This window comes from Eubalaena glacialis, chromosome 8 (genome assembly GCF_028564815.1).
Source record: "Eubalaena glacialis isolate mEubGla1 chromosome 8, mEubGla1.1.hap2.+ XY, whole genome shotgun sequence".
Classification (NCBI taxonomy): Eukaryota; Metazoa; Chordata; class Mammalia; order Artiodactyla; family Balaenidae; genus Eubalaena; species Eubalaena glacialis.
The window spans coordinates 13,710,612-13,729,326 of NC_083723.1; the positions used below are offsets into that span (position 1 = coordinate 13,710,612).

At 39.9% G+C, this 18,715-nt stretch overlaps 2 protein-coding genes across 2 annotated transcripts in view; one reads left to right on the plus strand and one right to left on the minus strand.

Annotated features, from left to right (window-relative positions):
• SUGCT (succinyl-CoA:glutarate-CoA transferase) overlaps nt 1-14,779 on the minus strand; it is a 697,612-nt gene extending 682,833 nt beyond the window's left edge. Inside the window, exons 1-3 of the mRNA XM_061197569.1 lie at nt 14,634-14,779; nt 2,733-2,784; nt 1,992-2,065 (exon numbers count right to left, since the gene is read on the minus strand). Of these exons, the coding sequence (XP_061053552.1) occupies nt 1,992-2,065; nt 2,733-2,784; nt 14,634-14,733 (226 nt within the window). The 5' untranslated portion in view covers nt 14,734-14,779. The remainder of the gene's footprint in view (nt 1-1,991; nt 2,066-2,732; nt 2,785-14,633) is intronic.
• A 256-nt stretch (nt 14,780-15,035) lies between these two features.
• MPLKIP (M-phase specific PLK1 interacting protein) lies at nt 15,036-17,102 on the plus strand. The gene is made up of 2 exons (XM_061197570.1): nt 15,036-15,554; nt 16,594-17,102. Exons 1-2 carry the CDS (start codon nt 15,216-15,218, stop codon nt 16,792-16,794), a joined length of 540 nt encoding a protein of 179 aa, XP_061053553.1. The 5' UTR covers nt 15,036-15,215; the 3' UTR covers nt 16,795-17,102.
• Nucleotides 17,103-18,715: the final 1,613 nt, after the last annotated feature.

Below are 18,715 nucleotides of genomic sequence, written 5' to 3' on the forward strand. Positions count from 1 at the left end.
AGAGCAGACACAGCAGTGAACAAAGACCAACATCCCTGCCCGGGTATGCCTGCCTCCTGGTGACAACCCTGGAATAACAGCAGCATCATTGGCTGCCCAGCCCACTTCATTCATTTAGGTTACCTGCCTGGCCCTGCAGGCATAGCGTTTACACCCACCGAAAGACACTAAAAAGAGAAGAAAAAAATATACTTAAGCTTGATATGCTCTTTGATTACTCAAATAAGAATAATCTAAGTCCCAAGTCAGAAAACTGCAAAGAAATTTAAGAACTGAGGAAGTGGACACTAAAAGAGACTGAAATGTGAAAATACTGCCAAGGGACTTTTCTTCCTATCTGTTGAATAACTATCTCGAAAAAACAAAATATGTAATATGAACATTAAAATGTACTGAGCAAAAGGGTTAAAAGAGAGAGACCAATTAGTAAGAAAAAGAGCAATGAACACCTGCTAGGAACAAAGCTTGATGCCTAGTGTATGGCTATGGGACATAATAAAGGCCTAGACTGAGGAAACGGTCCCCCAGTGTGGAAATGAAAAAGTACAAAGGAGAAACAGGACTAAGCAAACAGGGAATAGTGATTTCTAAAATTAATAAAATAAAGTCATTCCCTCAGGATTCACGAGGGACTGGTTCCAGCACCCGCTGAGGACACCAAAATTGGCAGATGTTCAAGTCCCATGATTGGCCCTCCATATCCACCAGTACAGCATCCGCAGATTCAACCAACCACAGATCATAAAAGTACCCAATCTGTGGCTGGCTAAACCCACAAATGCGGAACCCGTGGATACGAAGGGCCAACTGTACAAATATTTAACCTAGTGATCAACTGAAATAGCAAGAGAAATCAGATTGGCTATTCTATCTAGAAATGCAAGACCCAATGCTTGAAATTAGAAAGTATGTGGTAGTAAAACTGGATAGCAATGTGAAAATTAGAAGTTTTGTGGTACCTGTAAAAGAAAAAAAAGATGTTCAGCTAGAAAGACAACATTACTCAGCATGTATCCAGCAATGACCAAAAGCGATAAATATCACTGACTGGATAAATGAAGCATTATCTCTGGAAAGCAGGATTCACCAGGTTCTTCCATCACCTGGAGCCTGACAAGCACAGGGCCAGATAAATATAATATAAAATATATAACATTCCCCATGCTGATCAGAGAATCCTCTGCTAACTGCTTTGGCCTCTTAAGAAGATCTATGTAGCAGAAAGTTGAATCTTCTAGATCATGTGTTCTACTTTATAGCGTTTAATCACTTATGGTAAATTAATATGTTGATGTAATTATAAACTAGTCTCTTATGGGTCTTATAGATACATGCACACTATTCAAGGCTAGACCATTTTCACTAATTTGGGAATTCTGTTCCAGATCCATAAGCAACGGATCTTGAAGAATAAATAATAATGCTAATTTCTTGCCTTCCCTTCATCCCTCAGTGAGGGAAGGTGGCCAGGCCCACTCTAATCTCAGTCTCAGCAGCAAGGCTTGTGTGGGGCTCAGGAGGGCCAGGATCAGAGCTGAGTGTCTGGATATTCCTTACTAGCTGTGTGACTGTGGACAAATCCCTTGACCTCTCTGTGTCTCTGTCTTCTTATTTATAATCTAGGAATAATAACAGCTCACAGGTTGTTGTAAAGATTGAACAAATTAATACAGGCAAAGTGCTTAGAATTGTGCCTGGCACTAACTGTTGTTAGCATCATCATTATTTACGTGTTGCATGTCAGTTTCTACCAGACGCTTCCATGTGCGTGTGAAGGACCTGGCTTAGGCCTTAGCCCTTGGCACGTATAAAGAGTAGAAAGAGATCTAATACTAGTATAGGTTCAGAGGAAAATAAAGAAAGGAGAAGGGGAAATAATCCCTTCATTTCAATTCTCTCCTCATCCCACATACAGGTACATGGACATTTAAAGAACTATTAAAAATATTTATTAGCTTGTTCCTATGTTTTAAAGAGAGCAGTAGTTTTACCTGGTCTTTCCACTTTTATAACTTCTGCTCCAAGATCTCCTAAATTCATAGTAGCAAAAGGTCCCGCCAGTACTCTACAATGTTAACAATGATAGATAAATTCATTACCATCGTTAAGATTTTTATATTAATTCTTCTCTTAATAGTCCATCAACACAGACAAACTCATATAATGTGAGTAAGAATTAAAATTGTTAAAACTGTTCAAAAAAGTGATTTGGCCATATGTATCAAGAGCTTTAAAAAGTATATTCCCTTTGATGCAGTAATTCTACTTCCAGAATTCTATCCTAAGGAAGAAACTGAAAGATTTCCTGAGGAAAAGATTTATGTACAAGGAAGTCTCGTTTATAATATAAAAACACTGGGGGATGACTAAGTAATTATGTGACAACTATATACTATAATAAAATATCTTATATTTTTTGTTGAATTTTGAATGACATGGGAAAATATTCAAAATATAACATTATGTTTAAAATGTGGATAAACCTGTAATTTCAATATGGTTCCAATTTTTATTTTCAAAAGTTATATATAAATATGCAGATTGGAAAGAAATGTATAAGTATTATACTAATTGTCTCGCAGAATGATGAAATTACAGGAAATTTTCTTGGTTTTTCTTTCCAAAATTTCAATGATAAGCTTATAAACACCCTCTTATAATCCAAGAAATAAATGTCTTTTTAAAGAAGGGGGAAAACTCAATCACCAAAACACAGATAAACCAATACAAACCTTGTTAGATCCAGAATTCTTACACCCTCCAATGGCTTCATATTGTCAGTATCTGGCAAAGACAGAAAATACTTAAATTGACTACTAATTGTCAGAAGGAATAATGCAGAATTCTTCATATTCTTAGTAATATCTATTACTACCAAATAAATAAATAAATTTTCCTTCACATTTCTGCTTTATATATAACACAGAAACCTTGACCCAGTCCAACTAAATCAATCTGTAAAAATTAAAGCCTCTAATACCAGATTATTCCCGATTTAATAAAGTCCAAAGCTACACTTAAGATAGTTTGTCTAATGAAAAATTTAAAAGTGGGACAAACTAATGAAAAATTTAAAAATGGGGGGAGGGGGTGTATAGGCTGAGCAAAGAGGATTTTTAGAACACTGAAAATACTCTGTATGATACTATAATGATGGATACATGTCATTACACATTTGTCCAAACCCACAGTTGAGAAACAGAACTTTCCATTACCTGAGAGTTTCCTCCTGCCCTTTGCAAACTACCTCTCCCTCCATCCCCAACCTCAGGCAACCATTGATCTGCTTTGTCATTTTAGTTTGCATTTTCTAGAATTTTACAGAAATGAAATCATACACTATGTACCCTTTTTTGTCTGGCTTCTTTCATTCAGCATTATGATACTGAGACTCATCCATGTTGTTGCATTTTTATGAGTAGTATCCTACTCTATGGATATTCCACCTTTGTTTATCCATTCAGCTGTTGATGGACACTGAGTTGGTCCCAGTTTTAGGTTACAGTGGATCAAGCGACTGTGAACATTTGTGTACAAGTCCGTGTGTGGACATGTTTTCATTTCTCCTGAGTAAATACCTAGTGGAATGGCTGGGCAATATGGTGAGTTTATGCTTAACTTTCTAAGAAACTGCCAAACAGACTTCCAAAGTGTTCGTACAACAGTGCGAGTTCTAGAAACTCCACATCCTCACAACACTAGGTATTGTTCATCTTTTTAAGGTTAGCCATTCTAATGGGTATATGATGCTTCTCTGTGGTTTTAACTTGCATTTCCCTGATGACTAATGCTGTTGAAAATCTTTTCATGTAATAATAGGCCATTCATACATCTTCTATTGTGAATTGCCTCACTGCTTTTATCTTTTTTAACTTTTAATCTTACATTGGAGTATAGTTGATTAACAATGTTGTGATAGTTTCAGGTGTACAGCAAAGTGACTGAGTTACACATATACATGTATCTATTCTTTTTCATATTCTTTTCCCATTTAGGTTGTTACATAATATTGAGCAGAGTTCCCTGTGCTCTACAGTAGGTCCTTGTTGGTTATCCATTTTAAATATTACAGTGTGTACATGTCAATCCCAAACTCCCTAACTACCCCTTCCCCTGCCTCACTGTTTTTAATACTGAAGCAAAATATTCAAAACAGTGCAAAAATCCACCAACAGGTGAAATGTTAAATAAGCACCGGCACATCCATATAAAAAAATACCGTGCCGACCTTAAGAAAAATGAGACATTTACATACCCTGACGTGTAAAGTTCACCAAGATATATTCCTAAGTTAAAAAATAAATCAAGTTGTAGAAGAGAATGTATAATATGATCCTATATTTGTAAAGATACATAATAATATTAATAATACATGTTGGTATTTCTAGGAGCATTCATAAAATTCTACTGGTGGCTAAATCTTGGGGTAAGAATTTATGGAGAACTTTCACTAGCTAAGTTATTTATTTCTGTAATTTTGCTTAATTGTGATTAAGTGTATAATCAGCAAAAAAAAAAAAAAGACAAAGGAAAATCAAAAAGTGAAAACATAAAGAACAAAATGAGAGAGAAAACAAGATATTTTAGAGAAAATAAAACATAGAAAAAGACCTCCAATGTGAGAAGATATTTTGACATCATTAGGAATGAATGGACAAGTAATTCTTTATGTTACATAAGACTCCAAAACTACTGGTCTTATGTACTCATCTCTTTTGGGGCCCTTGTTTTATTTCAAATGATGCAGGAAATATATTTAGAGGTCTCTTCAACCCATAAATCTCATTTCATTATAAATCTATAAAGAGAAGTCTGTATTTCTCTACCAATATCATCTCACAACCATAATAAATTTTGTTTAATGACACAAAACTTTTCAAATGAATTGATTTAACATCAGGCAATAGAATTTTACTTTTATTATCTGAGAAGATAACCAGAAAGGACTTCTAGAGCACATTTAAGTCAAAATCAATTAATGAGTTTTAAACAGTTAAGAGCATAAACCCTGGAGACTGACTGGATTTAATTCTCTGCTTCACTACTTACTACCCTAGTGACCTTGACCAAGGTAACTTCACTTCCCTGAGCTTCAGTTTCCTCATCTGAAACACCTACATCATAGAGTTTGCAAGGATTAAATGAAATGTTACATGTAAAGTGCTTAGTACACTTCCTGGCACATGGTAAATGCTCACTAAAAATCAACAATTGTTATCATCATCGTCATCATTGTACTATACAGTCACAATACCTATTAAAGTAGATAATCCAGATGTGAAAACAAAAGAAGAACACATGACTCACGATTATTTCAAAGAACAGAAAATAACATATATGATTCTCAATACTCTATACTTTAAAAAGATATCTACAGCCATATTTTGCCTGTTTTGCCTGTTTGTGAAAGACCAGAATAGGCTGATTACAGGGGAAAAAAACAGTTGAAAAGAGCATCTATTATAACGTAATTTGTTAAGATATATTGAGCAGCTTGTATATCGCTCTAACTTATCTGGCCTCTAGGATGGAAAGCTATTATGATGATCACAGCTGAGTAACCATGCAAAGCAGTATAACTACAATGAAGCTGCCATCAAATCTATGCTTGTCAGAGCTGCTTCTAGGAACTCCCGTGGTGTTTGGCCCTAAGGTTTCCACGACACAAATAAACTTGAGCAGCACCAGAGTAGATATAATTGACAGATGCCCACACAAGTGGCTCATCTGTATGACAGCAATCATGGCATCCCTCCCCCACTGTACTAGTCAACTACTGAGACATTAAGAAAAAAAAAAGTCGTCATAAAACAAACTGATCGAATATCACTATGAAATACAACATGTGATATACACCGAAATGATTTCTTAATTTGATATTTTACAGAGAACTTAACTACCAGAACTTAGGAGTGAGACAGTAGATGGATATCTCTTCAAAGCTTTATTTAGAATAGTTAGCAGGATATTTTCTTTCTAGCACAGGTTAAAAGTCTTGAAAGAAGCTCTGTTCCTAATAGTATAATTTGGCAGGTAATTTTAGGAGTTTAGAGTACTTGGAAAATTAGAATCCACTGGAAAACATTCCAGGGAACCTAAAAATTTTGAGTTGCAAAAAGGTACTGTGGAAGTGATGCCAAAGTTACGAGGCAATTACACCATTTAGAGACAACCAGAGAACAATAGCTAGATGGATAGTAACTTATAATAATTTATAATTCACCTTCCATTGACACTCAGTTTCTTGAGAATTGCCCTTCTCCTGCAAGGACTTGGCTATTACTATGGGATTTGCAATCAAACAGGTTTTTAAACTGTTGGATGCTACTATTTTAATGAAAACTTGAGAAATTTACAGGAAGAACAGTGGGAAGAGACCAGATGAAGGGTTTTTGAATGACAGGTGAAGCGTGCCCACAACCAAAGTACAAATCGGTGCTAATCCCCAATCCCTATGCTCTTCTACACTTCCCAGTTTCTCCTGCAATCAGGTTGGGCCCAAACGCCGGGGGCCTGGCCAATGAAACATAACCTAGTTCCAGCCCTGATCCTTAAAAACATCCCACGAAATCCTCGAGGCTTCTAGACCCCTGCCGCAGTGACCTTGGAAGCTACAATTTTCAAATAGTGTAGCTATATGTGTAAGAAAGATGTTTTATTGTATGAAGCCACTGAGATTGTAAGCTAATTTGTACCACCGCCCCATCTAGCCTATCCTGACCAATGAAGAAACCAAGCACTGGAGGAGGAAAAATGGTAGCCTCTAAGCGACCGTAGAGCATCAAAGCCAGCAACTGGAAAGTCCATTTCAGGGGTATGTTGTTTCACTGTTAGCAGCAGTCTTCAAACTGAGATATGTGAAGACTTTTGTAAGAAATGAATCATTTTAAAGAAATCTATTTCCAGGTCTTCAACTTTCATACATATTTTTTCCTAAAATTGATCAAATAAGGCCTACGAATAAGCCTTCTTTCATGATAAGCCTTCTCCCACTGGGCAGAAGGAAAACATATTCCTTACACATTACAGCTCTTACCCTCATCTTAGTTCTTGTAAAATTTACTTGTGATAAAAACTTTTAAATATGAACTTAATATATGCAATGAATTGCCTTTCAAAAGTCATTTAGGAGAAAGACCACTGCTATAGACTGGCACGTGGAAAGGTGGAAGACAGCACCAACTTATAGACTTTATAAATCAATTTATAGTTATAGGATTCACAACCAAAAGTCAGGAAGCCAGAGAAAAAAACTTCAGTGTTCAGGCCTCTTTAATGGGTCAGCCTGAAGTGAACTACTCAGGATAAGAAGTGGCTCAACCAGGAACTCATGGAGCATATGATAGCAATGAATTACCAAACATGAATGCCCACAAACCTGAGAGGCCCCTGGAACTTCTCCGTGTTGGTGTGGTGGCTCTCCTCCCGGAAAAGACTGAGCAAAGGCAAGACCTTTGTGCCAACTAGGGAAAGGCATCCCTTCCAGGGGACAACCAGCAAAACGCCATCACAGGTACTTGAGGGAAATGATAATTATCACGGCAAAGAAGAAAATGTGTGCATGCGAGGCGTGGGAGGGTGGAGGTGGGCAGAGTGTTAGACTGTGAATGTGATGAGCCTCTTTTGACACAAAAAAGGTAGGGAACCCAATTTTACAGACCCACTGCAGATAAACGGAGGAGGAACAGAAGGGAAGAGAAGGGACAGCCTGGAAGAAGTGTGTGGACGGATACACATGTGAGAAAAAATGTCTTATGATTTGATTTGTTTTGTTTTCGGGACTTCCCTGGCGGTCCAGTGATTTAAGACTCCGCGCTTCCACTGCAGGGGGCACAGGTTCAATCCCCGGTGAGGGAACTAAGATCCCGCATGCCGCGTGGCAGGGCCAAAAACAATAAAGAAATAAGCCCGTGATTTGTTTTCAACAGCTTCCAATGGGTAATTCTGACGAGCAGGAGATGTCTAGAGGGAATTTAGGATGCTTTCTGCGAAGGGCTACAGAACCCTCCCAGGAACTTCTCATTAAGGAGTAAAGATAAAAATTATTCTCTAAGGGACTTCCCTCGTGGCGCAGTGGTTAAGAATACACCTGCGAATGCAGGGGACACGGGTTCGATCCCTGTGCCGGGAAGATCCCACATGCCACGGAGCAACTAAGCCCATGTGCAACAACTACTGAGCCTGCGCTCTAGAGCCCGTGAGCCACAACTACTGAGCCAGCAAGCCACAACTACTGAAGCCCATGCACCTACAGCCCGTGCTCTGCAGCAAGAGAAGCCACCACAATGAGAAGCCCGCGCACCGCAACGAAGAGTAGCCCCCACTCGCCGCAACTAGAGAAAGCCCATGTGCAGCAACGAAGACCCAATACAGCCAAAAATAAATAAACAAATACATTAAAAAAAAATTATTCTCTAAGGCTTTTAGAGTTTTGGCGGATGGAGAAAGGAGAATGAGGAGCATGCTTCCAAGGACAGAGGAAGGTCTTAAGGTGACCTAGCCAAGTTCATGTTATAAACTCTTTCAAACTTTTCATACATTTCATCACACCGTCCACCAGAAAGGCAGTATTAACGTATACTGGCACCAGCAGTATATGGAAACAGTGCTCTCCACCATCTTCCATAACCCTGCATATGGTCACTTGGTTTGGGGAGCATATTGTTTACTTGTTTGTTGTAAATTTAACAGTTAAAAATTTGCATGCTACTACCATTTTAATCTGCATTTATTTAATGACCTCTGAAATTACATTGTTTTTAATACTTGCTCTTTTTCTTCTCTTAAAAATAATCTATTCTTCTTGTTGGCCCATATTTCTACAGGTATGTTTATCTTTCTTCTTATTGATTTGTATGGATTCTTCGTGTAGTAAGAATATTAACCTTTTATGAGTCATAATTAGCAAAAGTAATTTTTCTTTATCTTCTGTTTGGTTTTTTGGATGGTTTTGGAATTTCACTTTCCAAAAAATCATTTCTTTTATTTTCTGCCTTTGCTATTGTTTCAGGGTTCCTTCAGACTACCCACACCTTCAGTGAGTTGCTAAAAAGACTCAGTACATAGCTGTATTCATGACTAAAGGTTTATTACAGCAAAATGATATATGACCCAATCAGTCAGTGAAAAAGATGGGCAGAGTCTGGAAAAATCCATGCACAGGTTTCTTATGTTCTCTCCCTCCCATGAGGGGCCACGCCAAGCTTCTTTTGTTGCTTCTTTCTCTAGCAACAAAAAAATTCAGTAACATGTGCAATGTTGCTGCTCAGGGAAGTCTATTACGGACCCAGAATCCAAAGGTTTTATTGAGGGCTTTTCACATAGGCACTCTCTGCTCAGCATGCACCAAAATTCTGGACTCCCAGGAGAAAATCAGGTGCTCACCATAAATCCATATATCACACTGATTGTACAAATCATCTAAGCACCCTTATTAATTAGGGAGCAGTTCGAGTGCCAAGTTCCCAGATGCCAAACAAGGGCCACACTTGTAAGAAGGTCCTTCTAAAGACAGCAGCCTGAGGCCTGCTATGTTAACTCTTTTCTGTACAGGTATCATGTTTTTCCAACCCCACATTATATAAATACTCATGTATAGTTGGTTTTCCCTTTTAAAAAGCTTCTATTTTCCGATTTAAAGTTTTAAAGTATGTGAGGTTTATTTTTTTCTATTCATTTATTAAGTATTTGCTTCTTAGATAAGACACTAATATTTTTTCTTGCCTTCTATTTTCCTAAACATTTCAGGTTTTCTACAGAAGGTACGTATTGTTTTTACAATTGGAAAAATACAAAGATACCAATTCTAGCGACATTAAAATTTTACTTACTCCTTTTAAAACAAACATTTGTGTCTGGAAAAGAATAATCATACTCTTACATTCTTCTTCATGTCAAAGTATTCTGTCAACAATTTTATTATTTTCAATGAAAACTTTTATAATTGTGAGTTAATGCATTAACACTTGCATTACACATGGGTGAAGAATATTACTCCAAAAGAAATAAACATGTATAATACTTTTCACCTGTGCTTGACTACTATGGACAGCGGATACATGCTTAGAATTGAAAAGAAGATCATTAACAGCAGTTTGGCTCTCAGAGGCAAAAACAAGTTACTTCTAATACCTGCTTTATCAATGAGGACACTATGTGATAGTTAAGTGGTCTACTGCATTCAAGGCAGGCCTCACCTTATCAGTAAATGAGCTAATCAATCCCAGAGATGCCTTTACTCTTCTATGGCTGACAGTCTTCAACATGGAACAGCTGACAACAGAACCTATATAAGGAAAACTGAGGTAACCTGAAAGGCTTCAGGAAATATTAAGATAAAGCTTATGCTCTAAGTATACATACAGTAGGCCCTCTGTATCTGTGGGTTCCCCAACTGCAGACTCAACCAGCAGTGTACCGAAAATATTTGGGAGAAAAAAATGCCAAGAAATTCCAAAAAGCACGATTTGAATATGCTGCACCTCCCACAACTATTTACATAGCAGTTGCACCGTATTGTCAACTATTTACATATCATTTATACTGTATCAGATATTATAAGTAATATGGAGATGATTTTAGGTATACACAGGTTGTGTAGTTATATGCAAATACTAAACCATTTTATATGGTAAGGGACTTGAGCACTCTCAGTTTTTGGTATCCAAAGGGGGTTCCTGGAACCAAACCCCTGCAGATACCAAGGGATGACTGTACAAACATTTCTAGGGCTCCCTTCAGCAGCACATATACTTAAAATCGGAACAAAAATTTCTATACATAGAAACTATTAAATACATTCTTCTGTCCTAAGAAGTGCTTTCATCATCAAAAATACATTTTGGGGGCTACCCTGGTGGCACAGTGGTTGAGAATCTGCCTGCCAATGCAGGGGACACGGGTTCGAGCCCTGGTCTCGGAAGATTTCACATGCCGTGGAGCAACTAGGCCCGTGAGCCACAACTACTGAGCCTGCGCGACTGGAGCCCGTGCTCCGCAACAAGAGAGGCCGCGATAGTGAGAGGCCCGCGCACCGCGATGAAGAGTGGCCCCCGCTTGCCACAACTAGAGAAAGCCCTTGCACAGAAACGAAGACCCAACACAGCCAAAAAATAAATAAATAAATAAATAGTAAAAGTGTTTTTAAAAAAAAAAATACATTTTGGGGGGGACTTCCCTGGTGGTCCAGTGGTTAAGACTCTGTGTTTCCAACGCAGGGGGGCGCAGGTTCGATCCCTGGTCAGGGAACTAAGATTCTATAGGCCGCGTGGCATGGCAAAAAAATATATATATATATATATATATATATATATATATATATGTTTTTAATATCTATATGTATTCAAAAACATGAGGTTTTTGAAGCAGAGATCAGAGTTATTACTACTTACATCAAGAAATGCACCATTTTCCCCACACCTAATATGCCACAGGCCTCATAATGAGAGCTGGCGGACTAGGCGTGCACATACAAGGACTGAACCACAGGAAAGGTCCCCCAGATTATAAACCTATTAGTTTGTATGGGATAGCTGCCCAGCAGCCACCTTCCCCCAAGAAAAGCAGAGAAAGCTTATCTTCCTAATGTAAGCAAATTCTCCTTCGGAAGAAAAGGGGATGGTCCCTGGGTTCTAACCCTTTGGAATGTAAATAAATGTCTCCAAGGGGAAAGATAAACTTCCCTGGGTTTACAATCTCAATCTTGGGAATGTCTCCAAGGCTCTGAGTTTTATACCCCTTTGAAATATAAACATAAACTTCCTGAGAGTTCTCTAACAATCATTTCAGTCATCCTTTAACTTCCAAGGCTTGCCCTTTAACCCAGGCTCTAGTTTCCTTGGCTTAGAAAGCCCTGACCATGCAGAAACATGAAAATATTTACTCCTTGGTAATAAGCAGTAAAACTAACCAAAGTATTTACTTTTGCAGCACTCATTAATACCTGACAGCTACCTAAAATATTGGCTTTCAAACCCTTTCTGGAGAGCCCTAGGAATTCCTCAGCAGTGCCCCAGAAGTGTCTTTTCAGGGAGGCAGTTAAAGTAGGGGACAGAGGCAGCAGCAATGAGACCCCAATTCCTGCTTCAAACACAAAGCCACCTGCTCTCAGAAAGGCTCTACAAAAAAAAAAAAAAAAAAAAAATTTTGTTTAATCTACTGAAAAAAGACACACCAAAAAATCTTAGGTAACCCAAATAAAGATCCTCAGTCTTATAGAAATAGACAAGGCCCCATTTTCACTTACACTTAAATTTCCTTAGTGATACTCTTACTTGTATTCATGTAAAACTTATAAAACATGCACCACCACAAAGTTAACCAATTAATCTGGGGGCTCCCCACATAACTCATGGGTACTGAGAAGGTTCCTTGACGTTTCGCCTGTTGATGTCCTCTGTGGACAATGCCACTTGAAGACAGCACCTAGCCACTAGCAGTGTCTTCAATAAAAGCACTAGCCTACTACGCATCCTGCTTTCTAATGCTGGTCCTCCCTGAAGAGTGCTGCAATTCTCTTTTTGTGGGGACAATACCTGTGTTACTCACAAAAATTTTAACGTGCTCTTTTCTCTCCACAGGACTCAGACTTAGTTCATGGGGCAGCCACCAAACTCTCATATACATCATCCCAACTCACCTTTCTATTTCCAGGCAACGCAACATAAAACTTCCTTCATCTCTCTTCCCCTGAACTCACCACCATATAAATAACCAACACAAGTCTGTATCTGGGGACCTCAGACCCACCAGTTCAGGCAGTCAGACTGCAATTCCCAGGTTAATACTCAGGAAGATTCTCGCTACATTCACAAAAGTTCAATACTAAGGTTGTATCTACTAATCTCTAAATACCTAAAATAATATGCTACGCGGTACCACTGTCAGAATTTTACATGCTTATTTATCTATTGCATTTTTCAAAGGATGGACTGAGTGTCAATTCATATTTCTTTACCTAGGAAAAAAGACAACTGCCTGGGATTCAAGAAGCCTGAGTTCTGGTCCCACATCCATTTGCTACGTGAATTCAAGCAAGTCACTTCACTTTTCTTGGACAATTTCTCATCTGTGAAAAGGCAAGTTGTCTATTCTCAGAAGTGATCCAAGTGGAATCTGGAGTTTTCATATAATTATAAAGAATGTACTCTCCCTCAATCCTCATATATACCTGAAAACATGATGACAGGCACACTGTCATGTGCAATCTACCTGTCAAAATCTACCTCCCCCGTTTCTAATGCAAGTTCATATGTGTAGAAGATAGCAGTATATCACTATAGGAAAGAGCATTCCAGAAGTGTAAGGCAAGTAAAATGACAACTTACAGTACTTCACTCAATTCTGCAAAACATTTGCCAGTTATTTAAAAATTAACAAAGGTAATTTTGATCCCTGCCACCCTCATTTTTCTGCTCCCTCCTCCCAAAATGTAGATTAGTTGATGATATTAAAGAGGGTATTATAGGTGAGAATCACTGACCAATATTATGTGACCCACTCATTCATTCAACAAATATCTGACAGCCCAATTACCAGGCATTAAGCTAAGCACCAAAGACAATGTCCAGAAAGGTGAAATTTTGGCCAGGACAAAAGTATATAATAAAGTGAATAATCTGGGATCCCCGGGCCTTAACTGCATCACAAAGCCTTGATGGCATTATCCTGCCTTGATTGATTCTACAACTTGTGTCTAAAGGAAAAGCCTGATGAACCGAATTCCCTCAGAACAAACAACAACAGAAAAGTGTGTGTGTATCTCCATTCATCAAGGACGGAAGCTGAGAAAACATCACATTCTTTGGCTTGCCACGTCACAGAACGTGTCAAACGGACAGTGCGGAGTGGCACCTGCAAGAAGGTTCACAGGCTGAAAAGCACAGGTCCAGGCTACCCATTAGGCTATGATTAAATGAGTCCGAAAATTCTTTAAGATTCTGTTTCCTACAAGATGATGTCAAGACTCACAGTGGACTATCATTCCCAGATTCGGAGGGTGTAAAGAAAGTTCTAGAAAACTGTAGTAAATCTAAATTTCATCTTCTAAATAAAATTCTGAGACAGGTATTCGGTACAAAGGTGGGTTTATACATTAGGGGTCATTCTTGAATGATCACACTTTTCTTTATAACCAAAAGTCTGTGAAACGATCATTATTTTAAGAGCTTTAGCCAAATGTTGCTCCTTTTGAAAATCAGGCTCTCTGCTTCCTAACCAACTCGCTTACCCGCTTGCATTTAACAAGAACAAGGAAGGGAGTAAAGTGCGGCCTCTGCGAGCAGAGCCTCGCCCCCGAGTTATTTAAAGTGCAGTCTGAAACCCTTCCTGAAATGTGGCTGGGGGTGCATTTTTCAAGGTATTTAAACTTGGGGGACGAGGGGGTAGGAGTAAGGGAGAGAGGCGAGTCCGCCCAGTAGGACCGTGCAGGGGCCGGACCCGGGCCCGGACGCCGGGCAGGGTGACCACGGGGCTACCGCGGAGCCAGGGCAAGGGGAGACGCGAAAGGCCAAAGGGCGGGCGGCGGGGGCAGCAGATACTTCTGGAAAGCGCGGCGCTCTCCTTGGGATGCCGCCGGAGTGGGGAGGCTTGGGCTGGGGTCCCTTTCGCCGCCCGGACCGAGTCTCGGAGGATACCTGACTGCGGGCGGCCGGTCCGCAGCCCCCTCCTGCCGCCCCGGCGGGAGAGAAGGCCGGTTCTCCGCAGAGCCGCGACCCTCGCCAGCGTCGCCAGCATCGCGTACCCCTCTGAAATCCTCGCTCCCCGCCTGAGTGGAGAACGAAGCGCGCGCGCGCGACCCGCAGCCACTGGGGGCGCCCGCGGACACTTCGGTCCCCGCCCCCCGCCAGGTGGGAGGGGCCCGGCCCTGCCCAGCGCTCCGGGCCCCACCTCCATCCGCTCGGCAGGCGTCGAGTCCGTCAGTCAGTGCCAACCCGCGGGACTGCAAAGGCCATTGCTGGGGCCCGGGATTCGCCCTTTCCTTTATCCTTTTTCTTCTTCCTTCCTTCACTTAAATCAGCTGAATCTGTTCCCAATTCGATAACCTACTTATCCCGCCGCCCCAGAGGAACCTTTGTGAGGCCGGAACCAATGTGCTCTGTGGTGCTGGCGGGCGGAGGACTGTTTTGGTGAAGGACCACCAAGTGTCTGTGAACGGTTGGTCGCGACAGTTCCGGCGGGAGAACGCACCAGTGAGGTCCTCGTCTTCGTCTCCTGAGATGCACCGACAGAATTTCCGACCCCCGACTCCTCCTTGCCCCGGCCCGGGTGTAGGAGGTTGGGGTAGCGGGAGCAGCTTCCGGGGTACCCCGGGCGGAGGCGGAGCGCGGCCGCCATCCCCGCGGGACGGGTACGGGAGTCCACACCACACGCCGCCGTACGGGCCCAGGTCTAGGCCCTACGGGAGCAGCCACTCTCCGCGACACGGCGGCAGCTTCCCTGGGGGCCGGTTCGGGTCTCCGTCCCCTGGCGGCTACCCTGGCAACTACTCCAAGTCCCCCGCGGGGCCCCAGCAGCAATTCGGCTACTCCCCAGGGCAGCAGCAGACCCACCCCCAGGTAATAATAGCCAGCGTTTGCCGAGCTCTTACTGTATGGCAGGCATGGTACTAATAATCCCTTTGCGTGGATTATTTTGAATCCTCTATGAAGTGAAATACTATCGTTAGCCCCATGTCGCAGATGAATAAACTGAGGCTCAGAGAAGTTAAGTATAACTTTCTTTAGAATGCTCTAAAAAGTTGCAGAGCTGTACTTTGTTTCTATAGTCCTCCTGCTTTTAGCCAGTACACCGCCGCTCAAACACAGGAGATTTCCCTACTTCCCTCTCCTTCGTCAGGGGCCTGGCCAGTTCGTTGCAGTAAATCTTTCTGAGTCCCCGGTCTCCAAGGAGGAAAAAAAGCGAATGAATCCCCAGCATAGAGCTCATCTCTAGGGTTACAGGCTAGTGCCACCTTCCTACTGATGGCACCTTTTACCTTTTTTTTTTCTTCTTCTGCTGTTGCTGGCACCTTTTCCCTTTTTTTTTCTTTTTTCTTTTTTTTTTTTCCTTTTGGCCTTAGTTTTTCAACTACATTGGCTTCTGCTCTAAGGCTTCTTTCTGGTATGTCTAGGATTCTGTGGTTTACATCTTAAATATGCTTGGTAGTTTTCCAACTTATGCTAAACCAAACCCATCCCTTTGAGTGTGGAGTAATGAGATGGGAGGGTTCTAGAAATTTTGAAGCTGTAGGGTTAAAAAAAAAAAAAAAAGGTTTAATTTGCTTCCAGAAGCAATAGGGAAATACTGAGGGAAAACTACAGTACAAGTAATTTCTTACTTCATCACCAGTTTATAGTTTGGGAAAGTTACTACATTAGAAACCCAAAAGGATTTGAGGTGACAGTGGGCATAAAATTATCAATAAATTAGTGTATCACATAGGTTTAAATACTTTTTTAAAACACTAGATTAAAGGAAGCATGGACTTTGCAAGTGAACATATTTGGGTTCAAGACACAACTTTTAACTAGCAGTGTGATCCCCCCTAGCCTCTAAAGAAAAAGTACCAGTTACCTCTACTAAATGTCTTTTTAACTGATGATTTCTTTTCTAAAGGGTTCTCCAAGGACATCTACACCATTTGGATCAGGGCGTGGTAGAGAAAAGAGAATGTCTAATGAGTTGGAAAGTTATTTCAAGCCTTCAATGCTTGAAGACCCTTGGGCTGGCCTAGAACCAGTATCTGTAGTGGATATAAGCCAACAATACAGCAATACGCAAACATTCACAGGCAAAAAAGGAAGATACTTTTGTTAACATTTCTGAAATTCAACTGGAAGCTTCATTTGTCAGGAACATCTTGGACAAAACTTTTGCTTGTAATTAAGTTGAACCCTAACATGGTGACTTTGAATAATTAGTTGTGTCTTCCTTCATCATATCAAGTATTTTTGGTGTTAGAGAAGACATATGGTAGGATAATTTGCAATATTTAGCTCTCTGGAAGTGCCTACCAATTTTAGAATATTGACAGTTTCCAAATACTTAACATTCTTGGTTATATAATGGACATTTGTCTTTTAATGTTTTTCCAATGTTTCAAAATAAAACATTTTGTCTTTCTAGCTATACTGTGCTTTTGTCATATGCCAAAGAATTATTAAAATAATGCTTTGTAATCACAGTTAGAATTTGTAAGTATATATTTTGCATACTACTTTTGAAAATGAAATAGACTGTCCTTTGTCCTGTAGACAGTTCTATATTTGTTCATAGGGAAAGGGGGTAAAGGAAAAGAATAAAGGAGATTTCTATTCATATTATAACCATTGTTCTGCATGCATATTTTATGTAATGCTTTTGTAAAAATGCATTGAAACTTGATTGAAAGTTACAGAAACCCACTTAAGCTTAAATAAAAAAAGTATTCATACTCTTTATACTTATTTAACTGCAGAGGACAAGGATAGATCTATTTCTTGCATAGCTATATTAAAGAATTCTGCGTCTGAATTTCTCTACTCCACATCTCTCAGTATTGTGGAGTCATTTTCTCTTGAAGCCCAGGAAGATGGCTACCAGCAGTCTTAAATCACTTCCATTGTGAAGAGAACATTTCCCAGCTCTGTCAATCTCAGTGAAGACAGATTGGCCATGCTTAGGTCATATTTTATAGTCTTGATCCAATAACTATGATCAAGGCAGTGTGGCATGATTAGCTTGGCATGGATTCACCCCTACAATGAGGCAGGGTCCCATGGTCTTCAGCCCCACCAGGCCTCCCTGGATTAAAGAAAGGCTTTCCAAAGGAAGGAATGCTACGTACCTATACCTACAGTAATGGGGAGAAAAATGAAAATGTTGGGGATTTTCATTTTCCCCAACTATTTAAACAAAATCAAGTCTTATAACATTCAGGCCTTTTAGATATTTTGGGGTCACAATATATGATGAAAGTATAGCTGAAATTTTGTTTAAACATTCCCAGAAAGAAAGCTTTAAAAGTGAAAAGGTTACACCACCTATTTGAGCCATAACCACTTGTAGTTGTATGTTAGGTCTTTTCACAGAGGCAAAACAGAAAATGAGAAGGGAAGGATTTTAGATTAATAAAAGCTCCATGACACCCAGGACTACTACTACCAGTTGCTAGCTTGGTGAATTATTTAACTTCTCTGTGCCTCAATTTTCTTGTATGTAAAATGAAAAAATTAACAGTACCCATGTCATAGAGGTGTTGTGTTTGAGGATTAAATGGGTTTACATGTGTGAAAACTCTTAGGCCAGAGCCTGGCACATAGTAAGCACTCTAAATGGTAGCTATTACTTTCTCACTTACCCCTATATCCTCAGCTCTTAGAATGATGCCTGGAAAAGAGTAGGTGCTTAATAAATACTTGGTGAGTGGATGCAGACATTCTAACTACTATATTGCTCTGCCTTTATCTCCTATGTATAAAGAGAATAGTAATTTTTCCCCCAATGTTTTAAAGGGAATGTCCTTATTTTCTAACATCTTGTCTTTCTAGATAATTTGAGGTCATGATGTATGATGAAAATTAGAGCAAGTAGAATACTTTTGCATACCTTTTATTGAACTTCATAGGTAAGAAATATTATCTCTAGGAAGTGACATTTAGAAATAATTATTAAGCCATTGCTTGGAGATCACTGGATTATTGGCAAAAAGAAAAAAGGAAGTCAAGAAAGGTTTTATGCTAATGTATTCGTATCATAT